This window comes from Sander lucioperca, chromosome 11 (genome assembly GCF_008315115.2).
Source record: "Sander lucioperca isolate FBNREF2018 chromosome 11, SLUC_FBN_1.2, whole genome shotgun sequence".
Taxonomy (NCBI): domain Eukaryota; kingdom Metazoa; phylum Chordata; class Actinopteri; order Perciformes; family Percidae; genus Sander; species Sander lucioperca.
In genome coordinates this window covers 39,582,195-39,607,194 of record NC_050183.1, presented here as the reverse complement: position 1 = coordinate 39,607,194, position 25,000 = coordinate 39,582,195, and the positions used below count along the sequence as shown (strand labels likewise).

The window sequence follows — 25,000 nt, the reverse complement described above, 5'->3', positions numbered from 1 at the left end:
TCTGTAGCTAAAACAGAGACCTGAACACAGGGTGAAAAGAGGAGCTGCAGCAATGAGCAGTACAACAAAAATATGGTGGTTTTATTGAAAATTAAACCATGTAAACCTATTCTGATACAACCTCAAAATGCAATATGTTAGTGATGCAATACATGGGCTGTTGGATTGTTCAATATGTCATTGTTTACTGCATAGGTTATGTGGAAATGTGTCTTCTGTGCAATACGTAGGCTATTTGGGTTGTGCAATATGTCATTTGTGCAATACGTAGACTTTTTAGGTTGTGCATTATTTTAGTTGTGCAATATGTAGGCTATTTGGGTTGTGCAATATGTTAGTTGTGCAATACGTAGGCTATTTGGGTTGTGCAATATGTTAGTTGTGCAATACGTAGGCTTTTTGGGTTGTGCAATATGTTAGTTGTGCAATACGTAGGCTTTTTGGGTTGTGCATTGTGTCATTTTGTGCAATACATCCAGAGTCGTTCAATTAAAAACTGCCACTGAAAGAAGGAGTTAATGTGCTACTATATAGGTACCTTTCTAATGTATATGAGAGTATTACTATATAGGTACCTTTCTAATGTATATAAGAGTATTACTATATAGGTACCTGTCTAATGTATATGAGAGTATTACTATATAGGTACCTGTCTAATGTATATGAGAGTATTACTATATAGGTACCTGTCTAATGTATATGAGAGTATTACTATATAGGTACCTGTCTAATGTATATGAGAGTATTACTATATAGGTACCTGTCTAATGTATATGAGAGTATTACTATATACTGTATGTACCTGTCTAATGTATATGAGAGCATGTTCTGTGTTGCATGAGAGTATGTGTTGAGAGATGCTTATTTTCTATATTCTGTGTTGTCTTCGTAAAGCTGCTGAACGGACAGAGTCCAAAACTAATTTCCCTTCCCCCTGCAGTGATCCCTGCCGCAGCCTAAACGCACCACCCCCATTCAAAATGAATAAAAAGAGCTGCGTTTTCGGACGGCCGACACAGGCTGTCTGTACGCAGCTTTACGCCTCACGTCCACATAGAGCTGTCACGGTATGAATATGTAACCTCACAGTTATAGTGACCAAAATGATCACGGTTTTCGGTATTATCGCTGTATTTTTAAAATGTGTGTTCAATATGTTCAGGAAACACTGATAGGCCTACACAAGCTGAGTGTAACAGTATTTATTATATTACAAAAATATAGGCAAAACCTTATCAAAAGAGCAACTTTTAACATCAATTTGTTTTAAATCTAACAAGCAGTTTGTTGTATTTTAGCAGAACTGAGAACACTTTATCTGTTTATTTATCGTGAGTTATATCATTATCAAGATATTCAACAACGATGAACCTCAGACCATATTCTTATAATAAACTAATAATAAAGTAAATCATTAAACAGATGTAGATGTACAGTACCGTTAGATAGACTTCTGATAAACTCACCGTTGTAGCAGAAGAAGGGTTTTTTATTATTACAGTCATCAGAGCTCCATTTTCCATTTGACGTAGTCATAGCACATGTCTTCTTAGGGTCTTCTTTATGTTTATCCCAGGATCTGAAAGAGAAACTGCTCCCATCTGACCAACTCCAGTCAGAGTCTCTGAACAGGCCGATCCAGAAAGTGTTCCTGGGATAGTTTGCATGATTCGGGTGCTGTGTCTTGAAGTCTTCTAGCTGTTTGACTCCACTGATCAGGTCAGTGTAGTTTTCTCTGCAGTAGCTCTGAGCGTCTTGCCAGTTCTTCATAGATTTAATGATATAAAATGTTTGGCCGGTCTTGTTGTGTTCTGTGGAAGACACAGACAAATTTTTTTGTTTTTATTTAGTCTCATAAAATCCTACATTATTCTTCTATCAAAACAATAATGTGATATCAATTCAGAGACTTTCCTCCCCTGAAAAACTCCCCCAGAAGTGGTTTGTTCCAGCATCATTCTGACCTATATTTATGTTTCTAGTGGCGCCGTTTCACAGCGTTAACCACGTGTTGAAAACCGTCACCGTTACGTTCTCTGGTTTAGATATGCGGACGGAGAACTCTCCTGTGGGTCAGATTAAAGTCCAAGCTCCGTTGGTTCCCTCTAAAGTAAAAAAAACTCTCGGTTTGCTTTTTTTTCTTCAAACGGGACATGAACCCCGGCCTCCTGGGTGAAAATCCTGTGTTTGTTCGACATTTGGCGCTCTTATACTTCCTCACCTTACTTCCTGCTTTGCTCCCGTCAGAACTACTACGGCCACTAGAGGGCGCCGCCACTAGAAACATGAGTATAGGTCAGAATGATGCTGGAACAAACCACTTCTGGGGGAGTTTTTTAGGGGAGAACAGACTCTATGCGCCACATATTCTCACCTTCATAGCAGATAAATGTATAGCTGTTAGAACAAGAGATGTCATTCCATTTGTCATTCCTCATCCACACACAGTTCTCCTGATTGCCTACATTATTCGGCTCTCCTTGCGACCATTTACTCTCGTTGAACTCCACCCCTGGCTGAGACCAGCGCCATTCTCGCTGCAGCCCAATCCAGGCTCCGGCTTGAAACTTTGCATGGTTGTGGAGTCTCTGCATGTCTGCCTGGTTAGACACTGTGGCCAGGTCAGTGTGGTGCTTTCTGCAATACTCCTTGGCTGCTTTCCACGTCATATTCTTTCCAATGAAGTGGTAGTCACACAGCTGACCCCCAATGGAGGAACACTGACCTGATAACAGAGAAGAAACTGCAGCGATGGAGCTGAGAGCTAGACAAGCATCTGTTCATTAAAAGGTAACTTTGTTCTGTTTTTAAACCTGGACTCTATTTTCTCATTTGTGTGTCTAAGTGGCTGATGTTAAAGAGTAAGATTATTTTTGTTTAACATGAAACAGCCCCGAAATCACCATCACCAAACCCACCAGACGTTAAACATCCAATATGTCATTTTCTGCCACTAGTGGTCTCTCAGTAAGGTATTAATGGATGACGCGATGCGTGATCCATTACCTCCACCAAAGTCCATTAATACCTGACAATGGACACCTCGAAGGGCATTGACCCGCTTATTTTAAAAAAAGTAATTGTGTGCACATCCCACCTTCTGGCAGGTGCAGGACAAATTAAAGTACTAAAAGTGAAAAAAATAAAATGTCCGCAACACTGCTTTAAGCTCGCGTTTTTAATATATATGCATAGATGCAACGTTTCGACCCTATTGGGTCTTCTTCAGGCAAATGGTAAAAACATTTGATGAAGGGATATATGTAGGGCTCACATACAGCTGACACACCATCTGGCTTCAATCAGTCTGATTAGGTCTGAGCCGACCAAAAAGCCACACCCATGACAACTTCACAGAGGGTTTCATCATATACATCTCAAAAGAGGGGGGGCTTTTAAAATACAATATATAAAAAAGGGTACATAATATTACTATATCCAAAAAAGAAGAAAAAGGGAAAAGAAAACAAGGAAAAACATTAAATAGAGGAAACAATTCCATATAAAGGTACCACAAACAGTTAAAGAATTAATAAACATTACCCCACACATTTGTAAAATCTGCTGCATTGGTACTTGCAGAAACAGACATTAACTTACAACATTTTTTATATAAGAGACAAACAGTATCTTACTCTTTAACTAAAAGGTCTATCTCTGTAGGGATCCTTTCATAATGTTGTCAGACACTTAGAATAATAATCTGAGTCTGTCAGCGGTAAAAACAGAACTTTAGTAGACGTGTATGTTTTTTATCTTATCTTGACTAAAATATAGCATCACCTCAAACATACTTAGTTCAACATTCATCTCAAGTTTCTTTTTTAGAAAGTTGTCCACATCCAGATGGGAAATACTCTCTTCTTGTAGTCCACAAAAATCACACATAAAACGACAGTAACTGATGCTAAACATTTGTCTGTTAATGTTACATTAAAGCCACTTAAAAAAACAGGAAATTCCAGGTTGAAAAAAAACTAAATTACTGCTTAAATCAAACCATATTCTTAACTGAAATGTGAGTTGGAGTTGATGAGGAGTGAGCTGTCCAGATGATCCACTTACCCATCACAATCAACACCAACAGACTCCACTGCATCTTCACCCTGTTAGATGATAATAAACAGTTATTTTTGGTATGAAATCAGGATTATTTTACACCTTTACTCACTGACTTTTGGAAAAGATGTTGAATTTACTGAAGTTACAACACACACACACAGACACAGACACACACACACACACACACACAAGTCAACAGTGTAACACCTTGAACTATAACATTTGCATTCATACGTTGGACTTTTTGAATTTGTGTTAAAAATAAATACGAAAATTATATAATTATATTCAAATGTTGGAGGAGTGAGGGGGAAACAGACAGAAGAACAGCCTGTCTTTATGTTTAGGGATACAGTTTATAACCCAGTCCCTCAGGATGCAAATCAAAGATTTAACTATTCATCACATTCAGCTGCAAAGTAAAGGGTAACTTTGGGTATTTTTCAGCCTGGACCCTATGTTCCCATGTGTTTGTGTCTCAGTGACTGATGGGAACAACTATCTTTAAAAATGGTCCAAAGCAAGAAACAAGCTATAATGTAACCCTACAGGACACATGTTAGAGTCAGTTAGCGTCCACTAAAAGTTCTGTTATTGCTGCTGACAGACTCAGATTATTATTCTAAGTGTCTGACAACATTATGAAAGGATCTCTACAGAGATAGACCTTTTAGTTAAAGAGTAAGATCCTTTTAGTCTAACATGAAACAGCCCCGAAATCACCATCACCAAACTACACCAGACTCCATGTAAATAATCAGTACTTTTAGCGTGTATAGAGCCAGCATATTTCCACCAGACTCCATGTAAATAATCAGTACTTTTAGCGTGTATAGAGCCAGCATATTTCCACCAGACTCCATGTAAATAATCAGTACTTTTAGCGTGTATAGAGCCAGCATTATCTCCACCAGACTCCATGTAAATAATCAGGACTTTTAGCGTGTATAGAGCCAGCATATCTCCACATGTAAATGGGTGAATTAAGGGTTTATTTAAAAAAAAAAACAGAGTGGTGATTGTTGGAACAGTGGAAAGATGAACCAAGACGACTTTTGATAGTTTTATTTAGTTTCTGTCCACTTTGAATGAAGTGTGTTTTACAGTGATAAAAGTCCTGATTATTTAGATGGAGTCTGGTGGGTTTGGTGATGGTGATAGTTTCATGTTAAACCCCTCTGTAAACAAAACTTAAATGTATGTTTAAAATTTTCGGTGAAGGCCAATCGTTGTGGACGTTCGTCCTTAAATACACTCTAAGAAATAAGTCAGTAAAATGACAGAAATGTTCTGGCAGGTCATTACCCAGACTTTGTCCTGTAAAAAAAAAAAATAATGTGTGTTAAAATAAAAAATAGCAATGCAGAAAGCGACAAACGGCAACAAAACGACCAGCAAAAACATTGGAAATAAAGTCAAAGAGGTCGAAAAATAAATGATAAAAACATTGTTAAAAGTGGCCGAAAAAAGCTAAACAGAAAATGTTTTACAAAAGCGACAAAAAATTTGAAAAAGAAAAGATTTCTAAAAAAAACACACACAGAAACACACACACACACACAGACACACAGACAAAAACACACACAAACACACACACACAGAGACACACATAGTGCATCTCACTATCTTTGTGGGGACCCGTCATTGACATAATGCATTCCCTAGCCCCTTACCCTAACCTTAACCCTTACCCTCACCCTAACCATAACCTAATTCTAACCCTAATCCTAAAACCAAGTCTTAACCCTCAAACACACCTTTAAAGTAAAGTAATATAGTTAAACAAGAACACACACACACACACACACACACACACACACACACACACACACACACACACACACACAAGCGTATAGTTTAAGTACAGATATACAACTGTTATACTTCTACTGATATTTGTAGCGTATAGTTTTTTAAATGCAGACCTTTGAGTGATACGTTTGAGGACCCCGGATGTATCAGAGAAGATAACTTAAATATTGAGAAATGAACAAAAAGAGTTTGAAGGAAAACTGGAAACCTCATCATTATATAAATCAGATTTTACATGCAGTATTACGTTGAATACAATCCCTCTTCTGCAAATCCACACAAACATTAAAATGTGAAATCAAACAGCCGAGTTTATAACTTACATCTTGTGAATGTCCACAGCTTCCCTCTGCTCTGATGTTTCTCCCTTTCTGTGCCGACGGAGACTGCTCTCAACACCTTATTGATCCTCTTCAGACACTCTGGCTGTCCCTTTGTTGTCGTCATTTGAATATTAAAATATTAACGTGTCAGATCTTTATCATTCCCTGGAAACTTCCCACTGTTTCCTTCACCTAAACATTAGATTAGATCAGATTAGAGTCGACTGTATTGTCATTGTGCAGAGTACAAGAACAAAGACAACGAAATGCAGTTTGCGTCCAACCAGAAGTGCAAAAAAGAGCAGAAAAGTGTAAAGTGATATACAAGTATAGACAGGACAGGAAATATAGTGCAGTGTAGACAGAAGAGTACAGTTGGTTTACATTATAATAGTAGTAAGAATAATATAGATATATGGAGTGTATTATTATTAGAAAAACAGAATAAATATGGATATTCATTATGAACCATATAGTCAGATGTGTACAGTATGTTCAGCTATGTGCAGTGTGGTAACAGTACCATTGTAGTGCAGAAACAGTAACATTATGAGAGTAGTGAGAATAAGTGTATGTGCAGGATGAATAGTATGAAGAGCAGTAGAATATGGCTATGTATGAGTGTAGTTACTATAGAACACTATGGGTGGGATAGGGGGGTTGGGGGCTGAGTTGGATGCAGAGCTAGAGGTCAGTAGGGTATTACCTATTACCCATTGAGCAACTTTTAGTTTTTCTGGGTCAGAATGTTAAAAAAAAAAATCCAACGTTTTGGTCGTCTTTTTCGACACATCACTTTTTTTCGAAATGTGTGTGTGTGTGTGTGTGTGTGTGTGTTTCAGTGTGTGTGTGTGTGTGTGTGTGTGTGTGTTTCAGTGTATGTGTGTGTTTGTGTGTGTGTGTGTTTTAGTGTGTGTTGTCCTAGTGCGTGTGTTTCAGTGTGTGTGTGTTTCAGTGTGTGTGTGTTTCAGTGTGTGTATGGGTTTTAGTCTGTGTGTCTCAGTGTGTAGGTGTCATACGTCTAGCACCTTTAGAAAGGGTGGTCCCCACAAGTAATGGTTATAAAGTTGGTCCTCATAAAACATATATAACAGTATGTTTGTGTGTGTGTGTGTGTGTGTGTGTGTGTGTGTGTGTGTGTGTGTGTGTGTGTGTGTCAATGTGTGTGTTGTTTTAGGGCCCTGACACACCAACCAGACGGCCGACCGTCGGCAGTAAAGCCAGTCGGACTGATCAGTCGGGTCCCCGAGGTCCAAAAAATTTCTCAAAACACACTGAGGAGACGCCGACTTGAGCGTACGTGAAACGTAATACGTCTCCATAGCAGCAGGCGGCGCTGCTCTGTATTTTTTCCATTAACTGTCTGATTATTTCCCAGAAAATGAAAACCGGCAGCTGATTGGATGAACGCGTCACGTGGTTCTTTTTTCTCCGGAAATTCACAGCCAGACTGTCATGGCGGCTCGTTCAGAATACGATCTCATATTGGACTAAAATAGTTCACCGAAACGTGTTTCTGAAAACATTTGAAGAGAGAAATAGGCCGTGAAGTTGCTGAATCTGTCTTCATTTCAGATCAACAAAGGTCAGTTTAAAAGATTTTCGTCAGATGTTGAGAGACTCATCTGCTCCCCATTTACTGGTGAGTCCTGACTGTCCTGTCTCTGTCCTGTCTCTGACTGTCCTGTCTCTGTCCTGTCTCTGACTGTCATGTCTCTGACTGTCCTGTCTCTGACTGTCCTGTCTCTGCCCTGTCTCTGACTGTCCTGTCTCTGTCCTGTCTCTGACTGCCCTGTCTCTGACTGCCCTGTCTCTGCCCTGTCTCTGACTGTCATGTCTCTGTCCTGTCTCTGACTGTCCTGTCTCTGACTGCCCTGTCTCTGACTGTCCTGTCTCTGTCCTGTCTCTGACTGTCCAGTCTCTGACTGTCCTGTCTCTGACTGCCCTGTCTCTGCCCTGTCTCTGACTGTCCTGTCTCTGACTGTCCTGTCTCTGACTGTCCTGTCTCTGTCCTGTCTCTGACTGTCCTGTCTCTGACTGCCCTGTCTCTGTCCTGTCTCTGACTGCCCTGTCTCTGACTGTCCAGTCTCTGACTGCCCTGTCTCTGACTGCCCTGTCTCTGCCCTGTCTCTGTCCTGTCTCTGACTGCCCTGTCTCTGTCCTGTCTCTGCCCTGTCTCTGACTGTCCTGTCTCTGACTGAACATGTCAGGTCGGCCAAATGAAGGCCGACGGCACGGGACACACCGAACAGACTCGAGTCACCGACCTCGCCAGTCGGCCTGACGCCCGATTATTGGGCTGGTGTGTCTTCTCTCTTAGTGTGTGTCTCAGTGTGTGTGTCTCAATGTGTGTGTGTCTCAGTGTGTGTGTGTCTCAGTGTGTGTGTCTCAGTGTGTGTGTCTCAGTGTGTGTGTGTGTGTGTCTCAGTGTGTGTGTATGTGTGTCTCTCAGTGTGTGTGTGTGTGTGTGTGTGTGTGTGTGTGCGTGTGTGTGTCTCAGTGTGTTTGTGTTTCAGTGTGTGTGTCTCAGTGTGTGTGTGTGTGTGTGTGTGTGTGTGTGTGTGTGTGTTTCTCTGCACTGAGTCTGTTCTGAGACGTGTGTGAAGAGTTGTGTTTCTGTGAATGAGTTTTTCAGGAGATGTGAACTGTTTAGTTCAGGTGACTGTTGGTTCTGCAGACTGTAGTTTGAGTTTTGCACATGTGGCTTCAGTTGTTCCCACTGTCATTTAACAATTGAAAGAAACTAACACAGTCACATGATCTCATGGCATGAAGTCACATGACTGCTAAAATGTAGTCCATTTGTGTTGCCAGAGAAGATGGTGTCCCAGCAGCTTCAGATGATGCCCCTCCCCCTGCTTAAGAGGAGGAGCAGGATGGTGTATCTGTAAAGCTCCTGGGAATGGTTTTCAGAACCATGTTGTAGGCTGAAGACAAATGATGTCTCAACCCACCTCCCCTATTTAAAGAGGGTCGCTCCACTTTAACAAACATGGCCTCCTTGACGCCTCTTTAAACCACCTATCCTCTCTGGATGTAGACATCTTGATCCTGAAAACTGTGTTGTTCTTCTTGTAGATGAGTATAGACCGCTGAGTCTTGTCCTGAGGAGGTTTTTCTCCTGTGTTGATACATGCGTCAGCTGAGCGGCTGTTTTGTCTCCCCAATGTTCAGATCTTTACACTCCTCCTTGCATTTGATCACATACACCAGGTTGCTCTTCTGATGAAAATGTAATTGGAGAACACTCTCCAGAACTTCTCAGACAGCCCAGCCACATATGGGATGACAACATGGCTTCTTCTGACCTCGTGATTTGTTTCTGTTGATGGTCTAGAAACTTTTCGGGGGTTCTTGTGTGTTTTATCAAACGGCCACTCAGGATAGTGACACTGCTTGTTTTACATGTTTTCGTTCCTTATCCCTGGCCTCCCAATTAGTAGGCACAGTCTCCGCCCACCCCCGTAAATTACACCTATGCGTTATGGCCAAGGGGGTAAACCTCTCTCCACACAGCGTACCTCCTATGGCGCCATTTTGATGCTAACAAGCCATCACCTCCCGTTAGCATCCCATTGACTGCCATTCATTTTGACGTCACTTTGACAGAGAATAACTTTACATCTGAAGAGTTTAAAGACTCTATTTGTCCATTGTTTATTTCTAAAGAAACACGACAATGTATAAAAGGCTCCATTACCTTGTAGCTCACGTTATGGCTCCGTAGCAGACGTTTTTATAAAAATAGGCTAACGATTGGGTCATAACCACGAGACTTACTGTCTCATAGTAGAGGAATTACCGTATAGTACAGGAGAAGCTCTCAGGCAGTTTGGACTTCCATTAGCTGTTTAAGTTTAATTACTAATGTTAACTATCATTTTAGTGATCAATAATTAGCCTGTGTCTATGTTATCTCCTTACATATACCTACGCTCTCCGTCTCTGCTAGATTGGGAATGATTGAGATTTCTCTTGGCACAGCTACCAGAAGACTTCCAACTTTCAGACAGGTTGCTCACGTCACATCTACGTCTTCAAGCTCAGTTGGAGGCTGCTCAGTAACGCTCAGCCATCACCGGGAAAGATCTTCTAATATCCTTCACTGGTCTCCGTCCAGAGACACGGGATCTGTTGGTCCATTTCTCTAACTGTCTATGGTTATGGCACCTCCAATTAATAAGTAAATTAATCTAATTGGCAGTTTCTTACACCTGTTAAGCCCCGACAAAACGTAGCCAACCAGGGGTGCGTTGAACACCCTGTTGTGTGCCTTTTTATTACCATAAGGTTACAGACACGTCGCTGCTGATTGGCTATCACCTGGGACACAGCCAATAAATGAGAGAAAGCATAACTCAAAGCTGTTTCACACCGTTCAGAGGAACCATGTCCTTCAACTCGGAAACCATAGCAACACGGTTACACCGTTGAGAGACTAACGTGCTCCAGTGTTTCCCTGTCTGTGGTGAGTTCACATGTCTGTAAAAACAGCAGGACATTCGCCTACTATGTGTTAAAGTTATGGTTGAACAGGTGAAGATCACGTTGTCTGTAGTCTGCCTGTAGGAGCCACATACTGTACGTTGTTTATGTTCTCATTTATATTATTTATTGATTATTATATTGTAGGTGGTGGGCGTTTTCATGGCGGTTTGAGCGGAAGTGATAACATATTTGTTTGCTTCACCTGTTCACCTGTTGGGTTTTTGGGCGTTGACAGAGAGGGGGGGGGGCCTGGGAGAGAACACTTTCTGTTGACTGACGCACTAACGCACTTATTTCTACTCATAAAGTAACTTTACATTTGGTAACTGCAGTGCTAGTTGTATTTTACGTGTGGAGGAATACATCATTGCAATACAATCTTGAGCACCACAGTCTGTTTATGCATCTCTGTGTTTAGTCCCTCGTAGCAGCACTTTGTTGGACTCGAACACTGCCGGTTACTAACAGGCTCGGTAGCGATCGACACGGTAACATGCTGCAGATCTGGTGTTTGTAGCCGAGCTCGGACAGAGAAGATTCGGCTGAAATAGATCAGTGATGGAGTTTCTGCCCTCAATGTTCTCCCTGGGAGCAGTGGTGTATGCTAGTATAATGTATTGTAGTGTGTATACTGTAGGCTACAGTATACCTGCGTATCGCGTATACTATACCACTGTCTGGGAGTAAATGTAGCCCTGGTGGGTTTTTATGTAGACTGACTGCGTCGGACTCTGTTTAACAAATAGCCTTTTACTCAGCAGTAACCGGTCATACAGTAACTCGTGTGTTTGGATTAATTTGCCAATGCAGTTACCGCAAAACTCTGATTGATCCTGGCTGTTCTGGGAGGAGGAAATAACCAAAGGAACAACAGGTGAACTAGCTGTTTAATTTTTTTTCAATTTGTGACTTTAAACAAACATCTTAAACATTTGAGAATGGAATTGTGTGTTGGTGTTAAGAAGAAGATGGAAAATATTGGATTGATTGTTGATTTAATTTAATTTTTTGATTAGCTGCTCAGTTAATAATCACCATTTAATAACGTTAGCAATCCAACACACAGACCCAGAACACACAGACCCAGAACACACAGACCCAGAACACACAGACCCAGAACACAGAGACCCAGAACACACAGACCCAGAACACACAGACCCAGAACACAGAGACCCAGAACACACAGACCCAGAACACACAGACCCAGTACACACAGACCCAGAACACAGAGACCCAGTACACACAGACCCAGAACACACAGACCCAGAACACACAGACCCAGAACACAGAGACCCAGAACACACAGACCCAGAACACAGAGACCCAGAACACACAGACCCAGTACACACAGACCCAGTTTCATGATGTGATAACAGGATTTTGGGTTAGTGAAAAGAGAGGACCACTCTGTGGTTTAACAGTTTATTTAGACTCAGAGAAAACTATTCTTTAGTTACATAAAACTCAAGAAACAATATGATCATCAGAATCAGATTTTACATAATATAACATCAGATATTCACCAGAAATGCACACGTTAAGAAGAAGAAAAAATAACTTCAGAAAATAACAAATCGTAATCTATATCTCCCCCAATGAAAATTTAAACAATTAAAATATTACAACTTTTTTACTTGAAATATTATGACTTTTGTCTTGAAATATTACGACTTTTTCCCCAAAATATTACAACTTTTTTCCCAAAATATTAAAACTTATTTCCCAAATTATTACAACTTTTTTACTGAAAATATTATGACATTTTTTCCCAAAATATTACAACTTTTTTTCTTGAAATATTTTCTTTGAGATATAAGTTCCTACATTTCCCAGAATGCCATTCAATAATCCCAGAGGACACACAGTATGTCAACGTCACACCACTGCAAAGTGAGTAAATTATTAAAACACATCCTTAACTTCAGTAAAAGTATTAATCCCACACTGTTAAAATGTAAAGTTAAACATCTATATTACAACTTTTCTTTCCCAAAATAATGATTTGCTTCTTAAAATATTACTACTACTTTTTTCTTGAACTATTACGAATTTTTTCACAAAAAAATATGACATTTTTACCAACATATTACAACATTTTTACCAACATATTACGACTTTTTTCTCAACAATATTACAACTTTTTCTTGAAATATTAGGACTTTTTTTAAAAGTATCACGACTTTTTTCCCAAAATATAAAATTTTTCCCAAAATATTATGAATTTTTCTTGAAATATTACGACTTTCTTTCTTGAAATATTGTGACTTTTTCCCCAAAATATTACTCCTTTTTTTCTTAAAAAATTTTTACTCTGAGATATAAATTTCTACATTTCCCAGAATGCCATTCAATAATCCCAGAGGACACACAGTATGTCAACGTCACACCACTGCAAACAAAGTGAGTAAATGAATAAAACACATCCTTAACTTAAGTAAAAGTATTAATCCCACACTGTTAAAATGTAAAGTTAAACATCTATATTACACCTTTTTTCCCAAAATATTACGACTTCTTTTATGAAATATTACGACTTTTTTATCAAAATATTATGACTTTTTCCCCCAAATATTACGACTTTTTTCCCAAAATATTATAAAATTTTTCCCAAAATATTACGACTTTTTTCCCAAAATGTTATGACTTTTTTCCCAAAATATTATGACTTTTTTTCTTAAATATTACGACTTTTTTCCAAAAATAGTATGACTTTTTCCCCACAATATTACGACTTTTTTACTTGAAAAATTTACTTTGAGATATAACTTCCTACATTTCCCAGAATGCCATTCAATAATCCCAGAGGACACACAGTATGTCAGCGTCACACCACTGCAAACAAAGTGAGTAAATTAATAAAACACATCCTCAACTTCAGTAAAAGTATTAATCCCACACTGTTAAAATGTAAAGTAAAAGATCTATATTACAACTTTTCTTCCCAAAATATTATGATATTTTCCCCCAAATTTTATGAATATTTCCCAAAAACAACTTTTTTACTTGAAATATTACATTTGTTTTTACTTGAAATATTACGACTATTTTCCCAAAATGTTACGACTTTTTTCCCAAAATATTATGACTTTCTCCTTGAAATATTACGACTTCTTTTCCAAAATATTACGACTTTTTTCTTAAAATATTATTACTTTTTTCCCAAAATATTACAACTTGTTTCCCAAAGTATTACGACTCATTTTCTTGAAATATTACAACTGTTTTTCTTGAAATATTATGACTTTTTTAGTTGAAATATTATTACTTTTTTCCCAAAATATTATGACTTTGAGATATAAATTCCTACATTTCCCAGAATGCCATTAAATAATCCCAGAGGACACACAGTATGTCAACTTCACACCAATGCAAACAAAGTGAATAAATGAATAAAACACATCCGTAAATTAAAGTGCCCATATTATGCTCATTTTCTGGTTCATAATTGTATTTAGAGGTAATATCAGAATAACTTTACATGGTTTAATTTTCAAAAAACACCATATTTTTGTAGTACTGCACTTTGCTGCAGCTCCTCTTTTCACCCTGTGTGTCGAGCTCTCTGTTTTAGCTACAGAGTGAGACCTCTCACTTTTATCCTATCTTTGGTGAGAGTGGAAAATGGGCAGTAACTGGGTAAGCCCTATTAGCATGAAGCTAGCTGCTACAACACACAGAGTTCACCCTAATCTATACAATAAATTGTATAAAACTACCAAAATAAAAATAACTCCCCAAATCCTAGAAAAAGTGATGTTTTTCATAATATAGGCACTTTAAGTAAAACTATGAATCCCACACTGTTAAATTTTAAAATAAAAGATCCATATAACAACTTTCTTCTTTAAATATTATGATTTCGTTCTTAAAAAATTATGACTTTTTTACTTGAAATATTACGACTTTTTTCCCAAAATATTATAACTTTTTTACTTGAAATGTTACGACTTTTTTTCTTGAAACATTATTTACTTTGAGAAATAAGTAAAGTACCTCATCTCAACAGCATTATTACTTAAGTACAGTACTTGAGTGAATGTACTTAGTTTCATTCTGCTGGTTTTTACTTGGAACAGATGAAATTAAACTTGTAGTTGTCGTCGATCATTTTGACCCACTGGTGCGTTCCCTCTCTGTCCATGGCTCCAGACAAGTTGCAGTCGTCCCCAGACTGGCCGGGGCCCCAGTTGGTGTAGCGGACCGTCTCGTCAGTGACCCAGAACCAGAAGTCCAGAGTGCAGGTGTAGCGCAGTCCCAGCCACACGTAGGGAGTGGAGGCCATCTTGGCTCTCTCCTGGACCCAGAGCTGCTCGTCCTGGTTGGTGATGGAGACAAGGTCACGATAGTGATCTCTGCAGTAGTATAACGCGTCCACCCAGGTCATGTTCTCCTTGATCAGGATCACTGAATCTGTCAGGGGAGAAGGGGAGCCAATCAGGAACAGAGTCAATCAGGGGCGGAGCCAATTCGGGGAGGAGCCAACCAGGGGAGGAGTCAATTAGTGTCCAAGTCCATTAGTGTCTGAGTCAATTAGAGGCGGAGTAAATTAGTGTCCAAGTCAATTAGTGTCCAAGTCAATTAGTGTCTGAGTCAATTAGTGTCTGAGTCAATTAGTGTCTTAGTCAATTAGTGTTCAAGTCAATTAGTGTCTGAGTCAATTAGTGTCCAAGTCAATTGGTGTCTGAGTCAATTAGTGGCGAAGACCCAAATGCTCCGCCCGTGGAGACAAACACAGGACAGTTTAAATAACAGCTGTAACATTAGATTATATATTTTGTGATGAAGCAATATTACACGAGAGGGTTTGATTTAACGTAATTATTGGCACGACAGTGATGCTAAGAGAGACTTTTTAAAACTTTATATATCCACCTTCCCAACACGTTAACATGTGGAACTAAATGGATTCCTTAGATCATCTATGTTTTAATGATTCTTCTATCTTCTTCATCTTCTTTCTAACTTTAAAATGGAGCTCGCTACAGCCTTTTAAAAGACAAAAAGCGAAAAGATGCAGTTGAAAGTAAAATCTCAGCAGAAAACTGCACTTTAAAATGTATCTGTCGTTCTATTTTTAGTGCTGCCTTTTATATTCAACTCAACATCCAATATGTTCAACAAAAGAAAGTTGGAAATGATTTCCTTTCATTTGTTTTAAATCTAACAAGCAGTTTGTTGTATTTTAGCAGAACTGAGAACACTTTATCTGTTTATTTATTGCCAGTTATATCATTATCGAGATATTCAACAACGATGAACCTCAGACCATAATTCTTATAATAAACTACTAAATAAAGTAAATCATTAAACAGATGTAGATGTACAGTACCGTTAGATAGACTTCTGATAAACTCACCGTTGTAGCAGAAGAAGGGTTTTTTATTATTACAGTCATCAGAGCTCCATTTTCCATTTGACGTAGTCATAGCACATGTCTTCTCAGGGTCTTTATCCCAGAGTCTGAAAGAGAAACTGCTCCCATCTGACCAACTCCAGCAGTCTCTGAACAGGCCGATCCAGAAAATTTGGTTTGCAACATTTGGGTACTGTTTCTTGAAGTCTTTCAGCTGTTTGACTCCACTGATCAGGTCAGTGTGATTATCTCTGCAGTAGCTCTGAGCATCTAGCCAGGTCATCACAGTGGGACTGATATGAAATGTTTTGCCGGTCTTGTTGTGTTCTGTGGAACAGACAGACAAACTTTGTTGTTTTTATTTAGTCTCATAAAATCCTACATTATTCTTATTTCAAAACAATAATGTGATATCAATTCTGTCTCAAGTCTGTTCTCCCCTAACAAACTCCCCCAGAAGTGGTTTGTTCCAGCATCATTCTGACCTATATTCATGTTTCTAGTGGCGGCGCCCTCTAGTGGCCGTAGTAGTTCTGACGGGAGCAAAGCAGGAAGTAAGTAAGACTTCCACCCAGGAGACCGGGGTTCATGTCCCGTTTGAAAAGAAAAGGAAACAGAGAGTTTTTTAACTTTAAGGAACAAACGGAGCTACGTCACGTTCTGAGTCACGTGGTCACCTTCAGGAAGTGAAGTCACGTCTGATTTGAGCAGGGATGCACCGAATCCAGGAATGTGCTTCTGAATCGGCTGAATATTGGGCTTTTTGACGGGGTTGGGTTTCTGCCGATCCTTCGAATTCTTTTCCCAGCGAACCCTACTTTTGCACTCTGTGTGCTACGCTGGTCGCCGTAATGACGGCGCCGTTGATTACGGGAAGGTGTTTAAGTAGGTGGAGCGTTCAATGCAGTAGGCTGTGAAGAAGTGAAAATGTACGCGTGAGCAGAAAAAGTGTAGTTTGGCAGAACTTTCAGTCAAAAGAAGGCCATTCAAGTCCAGCTACATGTTCAATTTATAATGCTGATTAGTCTGGTGGTGGCGAGGACCCTAAACTATACACAACATCACCGCTGTTACAACATCTGGTATCAAACATCCGGAAGAATACGAGTAGTGATGAAGGAATCTACAGACAGCAGCCAGAATGCAGCAACTTCAGGTACGGCAAACCCCAAAAATCTGGATTTGGTGCATCCCTAGTTTGAACCCAAACCTCCATCTTTTTTATCAACTTAACTCAGTAGTTTTTGTGTCTAAATTAACCAAACTGGGACCGTTTCACAACGTTGATGACGTGTTTAAAACCGTGACCGATACCTTCTCTGGTAGTCAGAACTACTACGGCCACTAGAGGGCGCCGTCACTAGAAACATGAATATAGGTCAGAATGATGCTGGAACAAACCACTTCTGGGGGAGTTTTTTAGGGAAGAACAGACTCTATGCACCACATATTCTCACCGTCATAGCAGATAAAGTTATATAGCTTAGAACAAGAGTCGTCATGCCATGTGCCATCATTCATCCTCACACAGTTATCACGCCTCGAATTAACACAGCCTTTATTATCCGGCTGTCCTGGAGACCATTCACTCTCACTCTCAGTCTCGTTGAACTCCACCCCTGGCAGAGACCAGTGCCACACAATGTTTGGTGTGTTTTCTTGCAGCCCAATCCAGGCTCCGCCTTGATACTGTGGAAACTTTGCAGTCGCAGAGTCATGGAGTCTCTTCATGTCTGTCTGGTTAGACACTGTGGCCAGGTCAGTGTGGTTCCCTTTGCAATAATCCTTGGCTTCTTTCCACGTCATATTCTCTCCAATGAAGTGGTAGTCACACAGCTGACCCCCAATGGAGGAACACTGACCTGATAACAGAGAAGAAACTGCAGCGATGGAGCTGAGAGCTAGACAAGCATCTGTTCATTAAAAGGTAACTTTGTTCTGTTTTTAAACCTGGACTCTATTTCCCATGTTTTTGTGTCTACGTGACTGATGTTAAACATGCTAAATAAAAATTTAGTCCAGTCACAGAAAAAAAGAAGAAAAAAGATCCTTTTTTAAAAATAAAAACATCTGCCAAATTGCGTTCGCTAATCCCACCAGACTCCATGTAAATAATCAGTACTTTTAGCATCGTAAAACACACTTCATTCAAAGTGGACAGAAACTAAATTAAACTATCAAAAGCCGTCTTGGTTCATCTTTCCACTGTTCCAACAATCACCACTCTGGTTTGGTTGAAATAAACCCTTAATTCACCCATTTGCATGTGGAAATATTCTGGCTCTATACACGCTAAAAGTCCTGATTATTTACATGGAGTCTGGTGGAAAAAATGCTGGCTCTATACACGCTAAAAGTAGTGATTATTTACATGAAGTCTGGTGGGTTTGGTGACCATATTCTTAACTGAAATGTGAGTTGGAGTTGATGAGGAGTGAGCTGTCCAGATGATCCACTTACCCATCACAATCAACACCAACAGACTCCACTGCATCTTCACCCTGTTAGATGATAATAAACAGTTATTTTTGGTATGAAATCAGGATTATTTTACACGATTACTCACTGACTTTTGGAAAAGATGTTGCATTTACTGAAGTTACAACACAAACACACACACACACACACACACACACACACACTCAGACACACAGACAAACACACAAGTCAACAGTGTAACACTTTGAAATGTGACATTAGCATTCATACGTTTCCTGTTGGGGATTTTTTGAATTTGTGTTAAAGGAAATAATATGAAAATGATATTAATATGTTGGAGGAGTGAGGAGGAAACAGACAGAAGAACAGCCTGTCTTTATGTTTAGGGATACAGTTTATAACCCAGTCCCTCAGGATGCAAATCAAAGATTTAACTATTCATCACATTCAGCTGCAAAGTAAAGGGTAACTTTGGGGTTTTTTCAACCTGGACTCTATGTTTCCATGTGTTTGTGTCTCAGTGACTGATGGGAACAAATATCTTTAAAAATGGTCCAAAGCAAGAAACAAGCTGCAATGTAACCCTACAGATATACACACATATACACACACACACACACACACACACACACACACACACACACACACACACACACACACACACACACACACACACACACACACACACACACACACACACACACACACAGACAGACAGACACACAAGTCAACAGTGTAACACCTTGAACTGTGACATTTGCATTCATACATTAGACTTTTTGAATTAATGTTAAAAATAAATATGAGAATGACATAATTATATTCAAATGTTGGCGGAGTAGGTTTAGTGGGGGAGGGGGGGGGGGGGGGCAGACAGAAGAACAGCCTGTCTTTATGTTTAGGGATACAGTTTATAACCCAGTCCCTCAGGATACAAATCAAATATTTAACTATTCATCACATTCAGCTGCAAAGTAAAGGGTAACTTTGGGTTGTTTTCAAACTGGACTCTATGTTCACACAGAGACGCACACACCACACACACACACACACACACACCACCACACACACACACACACACACACACACAGGGAAATTATTCAATTTGAAATGTAAAAAACAGAAATATAAATGTGAATCACGTTCTACAGACAACTCCTGTTAAAATGTCCAGACATGGGGCGCCTGGCTGAGAGATCATTTCTGAGTTTTAGTCAATTTCATACCATTTGGAGAAAAACATTTATGAAATAAATTTGAAAAAAAAAAAAAACTTCAAGAAAAGCTCAGCAAAAATGTGACAAAAACATCGGTCACAAGTGACAAAAAAACGTATTAAAAGCGACAGAAGTGTCGGAAAAGACGACCACAACGTTGAACATAAAGAGTCAATTTAGAGCCAGAAGAATAAAAAGTAGCACGGTCGACGTGAAGACAACACAAACATTAAAATGTGAAATCAAACAGCCGAGTTTATAACTTACATCTTGTGAATGTCCACAGCTTCCCTCTGCTCTGATGTTTCTCCCTTTCTGTGCCGACGGAGACTGCTCTCAACACCTTATTGATCCTCTTCATACACTCTGGCTGTCATTTGAATATTAAAATATCAACGTGTCAGATCTGTATCATCGGGCCCTGATTGGCTAATCGGGAGCACTGGGATAATCCCCAGTGCATAGCAACATTTCTGTCACGCCACGCTCCACTTGTCCCAAAATAACATGGATGCATGATGTATCTTTGCACATAAAATCATCTTTGATGATTATCTATGATCACTTTTATTGAATTTTGGGTGTTTTTTTTACAATTTTATAAACATGATTAAATGGTTTTAAACCAGTATCCTGACTACATTTTGACATAAACCAGTCTGTGATTCACTCAACATCCTCTGATCTTAACTATTAGTCAAAATAATTAACAATTTTTGCTTTTTATAACTCAAAAATTAGGTTATAATGTCATATAAATTAGGGTTATTGACCATGAATTTAAAAATAAAACGTTGAAAAAGGAGCTCAAATGTTTTAAAAAGTGTAAAAAGCATAAAAAAGGCCAAAAATGCTGGAAAAAGCACCAAAATTCAAATTCACTTTTGACCTGGATGGACAACAAGTTCATGGTCGATAACAGGAGGGTTAAAAAATAGCTTTTTGCTCGTCAGTAACCGGTCATACAGTAACTTGTGTGTTTGTATTAATTTGGCCATGCAGTTACCCCTAAACTCTCCTTGATCCTGGCTGTTCTGGGAGGAGGAAATAACCAAAGTAACAACAGGTGAAGTTGTGACTTTAAACTAACGTGTTAAACATTTGAGAATGGAATTACATGTTGGTGTTAAGAAGAAGATGATGGAAAGTATTGGATTGACAATTGATTTAATTTAATTAGTTGATTAGCTGCTCAGTTAATAATCACCATTTAATAACATTAGCAATCCAACACACAGACCCAGTACACACAGACCCAGAACACACAGACCCAGTACACACAGACCCAGAACACACAGACCCAGAACACACAGACCCAGAACACACAGACCCAGTTTCATGATGTGATAACAGGATTTTGGGTTAGTGAAAAGAGAGGACCACTCTGTGGTTTAACAGTTTATTTAGACTCAGAGAAAACTATTCTTTGGTTACATAAAACTCAAGAAACAATATGATCATCAGAATCAGATTTTACATAATATAACATCAGATATTCACCAGAACTTCACACTTTAAGAGGAAGAAAAAATATTATGATTTTTTTCTTTAAGTATTATGACTTTTTACCCGAAATTATGACTTTTTTGTTTACTTTTTTTGCCATTTAATAAAATTGTCCCAAAATATTACGACTTTTAAAAAAAATATATTGACATTTTTTCTTGAAATATTTACTTTGAGATATAAATTCCTACATTTCCCAGAATGCCATTCAATAATCCCAGAGGACACACAGTATGTCAACGTCACACCACTGCAAACAAAGTGAGTAAATTAATAAAACACATCCTTAACTTCAGTAAAAGTATTAATTAAAAATGTTAAAATGTTAAATTGTAAAGTAAAAGATCTATATTACAACTTTTTCACTTGAAATATTACGATTCTTTTCCAGAAATATTCCAACTTTTTTCTTGAAATATTACGACATTTTTCACAAAATATTAACTTTGATATATGAGTAAAGTACCTCATCTCAACATTATTATTACTTAAGTACAGTACTTGAGTAAATGTACTTAGTTTCATTCTGCTGGTTTTTACGTGGAACAGATGAAATTAAGCTTGTTGTCGTCGATCTTTTTGACCCACGTTCCCTCTCGGTCCATGGCTCCAGACATGTTGCAGTCGTCCCCAGACTGGCCGGGGCCCCAGTTGGTGTAGAGGACCGTCTCGTCAGTGACCCAGAACCAGAAGTCCAGAGTGCAGGTGTAGCGCAGTCCCAGCCACACGTAGGGAGTGGAGGCCATCTTGGCTCTCTCCTGGACCCAGAGCTGCTCGTCCTGGTTGGTGATGGAGACAAGATCACGATAGTGATCTCTGCAGTAGTATAACGCGTCCACCCAGGTCATGTTCTTCTTGATCAGGATCACTGAATCTGTCAGGGGAGAAGGGGAGTCAATCAGGGGCAGAGACCTAAATGCTCCGTCCGTGGAGACAAACACAGGACAGTTTAAATAACAGCTGTAACATTAGATTATATATTTTGTGATGAAGCAATATTACACGAGAGGGTTTGATTTAACGTCATTATTGGCACGACAGTGATGCGGCTAGTATGTTTAGAGAAACTTCTACAACTTTATATATCCACCTTCCCAACAAGTTAACATGTGGAACTAAATAGATTCCTTAGATCATCTATGTTTTAATGATTCTTCTATCTTCTTCATCTTCTTTCTATCTTTAAAATGGAGCTCGCTACAGCCTTTTAAAAGACAGTAAAGTCGGCCCAAAAGATGCAGTTGAAAGTAAAATCTCAGCAGAAAACTTTAAAATGTATCTGTCGTTCTATTTTTAGTGCTGCCTTTTATTTTCAACTCAACATCCAATTTGTTCAACAAAAGAAAGTAATACGTTATTTCCTTTCATTTGTTTTAAATCTAACAAGCAGTTTGTTGTATTTTAGCAGAACTGAGAAAACTTTATCTGTTTATTTATTGTGAGTTATATCATTATCAAGATATTCAACAATGAACCTCAGATATATGACCATTACACCGAACTGCCTTGCACTATATTTATATTTATACTTAAATCTTAAATCTCGAACTATACTGATATACTTCAATTGCTACTGTATATTTTTTGTAAATTTGTAAATTCTAGTGCAGTGTTATACTCAACAGTATTTTTTTTATATTTCTTACTGTCATTTCTGTTTTTTATTCTTTAAGTGGTTAAGTGAGTGTTGTACTTGAGAGCAAAGATTAGCTGGAGTCAAATTCCTTGTTTGTCTACGCAAACCTGGCCAATAAAGCTGATTCTGATTCTGACTCATACCGTGCGGCCATAATTCTTATAATAATATACTAATAATAAACTCACCGTTGTAGCAGAAGAAGGGTTTTCTTTCATCACAGTAATCAGATCTCCATTTTCCATCTGACGTAGTCATAGCACATGTCTTCTCAGGTTCATCTTGATCCCAGGATCTGAAAGAGAAACTGCTCCCATCTGACCAACTCCAGTCAGAGTCTCTGAACAGGCCGATCCAGAAAGGTTCTGCATCTTTCCGGCGCTGTGTCTTGAAGTCTTCTAGCTGTTTGACTCCACTGATCAGGTCAGTGAAATATATTTTGCAGAAACTCTGAGCCTCTTGCCAGGTCATCTCAAAGGGACTGACATAAAATGTTTGGCCGGGTATCTTTTGTTCTGTGGAACACACAGACAAACCTTTTTGTTTTTATTTAGTCTCATGAAATCCTACATTATTCTGATTAATCAATATATTTCTCAATAATGTGATATTAATTCAGAAATTAATATCACAGAATTCAGAATTCCTCCCCTAAAAAACTCCCCCAGAAGTGGTTTGTTCCAGCATCATTCTGACCTATATTCATGTTTCTAGTGGCGGCGCCCTCTAGTGGCCGTAGTAGTTCTGACGGGAGCAAAGCAGGAAGTAAGGTGAGGAAGTAGAAGAGCGCCAAATGTCCTGGTAAGGAGGCAGGTTGGGGGGGGGGGTCAAACAAACACAGGACTTCCACCCAGGAGACCGGGGTCCATGTCCTGTTAGAAAAGAAAAGGAAACAGAGAGTTTTTTTAACTTTAGGGAACAAACTGAGCTACGTCAGGTTCTGGGTCACGTGGTCACCTTCAGGAAGTGAAGTCACGTCTGATTTGAACCCAAACCTCCATCTTTTTATCAACTTAACTCAGTAGTTTTGGTGTCTAAACCCTAACCAAACTGGGACCATTTCACAAACTTAACGACGTGTTTAAAACCGCGACCGTTACCTTCTCTGGTTTAGATATGAGGACCAAAACTCTCCTCTGGGTCAGATTGGGGCGTGGGGGAGAAAAAGTCAGAACTACTACGGCCACTAGAGGGCGCCGCCACTACAAACATAAACATAGGTCAGAATGATGCTGGAACAAACCACTTCTGGGGGAGTTGGTTTTGGAAGAACAGACTCTATGCGCCACATATTCTCACCATCATAGCAGATAAACTTATATTTTTTAGTACAAGAGTCGTCATCCCATGTGTCATCCTTCATCATCACACAGATCTCATGATTGCCTTCATTATTCGGCTGTCCTTGATGCCATTTACTCTCGTTGAACTCCACCCCTGGCAGAGACCAGCACCAGTCTCGCTGCAGCCCAATCCAGACTCCGTCTTGATACTGTTCAGTCGTGGAGCCGCGGAGTCTCTGCATGTCTGCCTCGTTAGATACTCTTGCCAGGTCAGTGTGGTTCTTTCTGCAATACTCCTGGGCTTCTTTCCAGGTCTTCTTGTCTCCAATGAAGTGGTAGTCACACAGCTGACACCCAATGGAGGAACACTGACCTGATAACAGAGAAGAAACTGCAGCGATGGAGCTGAGAGCTAGACAAGCATCTGTTCATTAAAAGGTAACTTTGTTCTGTTTTTAGTGCTGCCTTTATATTTATTTCAACATCCAGTTTGTTCAACAAAAGAACGTTGGAAATGGTGTGGCCGTAATCTTATAATAAACTAATAAATAAAGTAAATCATTAAACAGATGTAGATGTAGAGTACCGTTAGAGAGACTTCTGATAAACTCACCCTTATAGCAGAAGAAGGGTTTTTTTTCATCACAGTCATCAGAGCTCCATTTTCCATCAGACGCAGCCATAGCACATTTCTTCTCAGGTTCATGTTCATCCCAGGATCTGAAACTGCTCCCATCTGACCAACTCCAGCAGTCTCTGAACAGGCCGATCCAGAAAGGTTCTGCATCTTTCCGGCGCTGTGACTTGAAGTCTTCTAGCTGTTTGACTCCACTCATCAGGTCAGTGTACTTTTCTCTGCAGTAGCTCTGAGCCTCTAGCCA

At 39.3% G+C, this 25,000-nt stretch overlaps 3 protein-coding genes across 4 annotated transcripts in view; 1 reads left to right on the top strand and 2 right to left on the bottom strand.

Annotated features, from left to right (window-relative positions):
• The window catches only part of LOC116034448 (nuclear factor 1 A-type-like), a 380,609-nt gene that overhangs the window by 13,383 nt on the left and 342,226 nt on the right, over nt 1-25,000 (top strand). The gene's annotated exons all lie outside the window — the stretch shown is intronic.
• Nucleotides 2,330-25,000, bottom strand: part of LOC116045247 (L-selectin-like) — a 27,523-nt gene continuing 4,852 nt past the window's right edge. Inside the window, exons 1-3 of one of the 2 annotated variants that reach the window (XM_031292771.2) lie at nt 6,198-6,289; nt 4,066-4,106; nt 2,330-2,725 (exon numbers count right to left, since the gene is read on the bottom strand). In XM_031292771.2, coding sequence (XP_031148631.2) covers nt 2,337-2,725; nt 4,066-4,106; nt 6,198-6,199 — 432 coding nt within the window. In that variant the 5' untranslated portion in view covers nt 6,200-6,289 and the 3' untranslated portion in view covers nt 2,330-2,336. Of the gene's footprint in view, nt 2,726-4,065; nt 4,107-6,197; nt 6,290-25,000 lie in introns of those variants that run through there. The other variant, XM_036007172.1, reaches the window with a different exon arrangement.
• LOC116040403 (low affinity immunoglobulin epsilon Fc receptor-like) lies at nt 21,597-22,239 on the bottom strand. Its single transcript, XM_036007174.1, has one exon. It carries the CDS (start codon nt 22,046-22,048, stop codon nt 21,737-21,739), a length of 312 nt encoding a protein of 103 aa, XP_035863067.1. The 5' UTR covers nt 22,049-22,239; the 3' UTR covers nt 21,597-21,736.

What these genes read in the sequence shown, in the direction of transcription:
- LOC116040403 (XM_036007174.1), bottom strand. Translation starts at nt 22,048, where the DNA reads ATGACCTGGGTGGACGCGTTATACTACTGCAGAGATCACTATCGTGAT.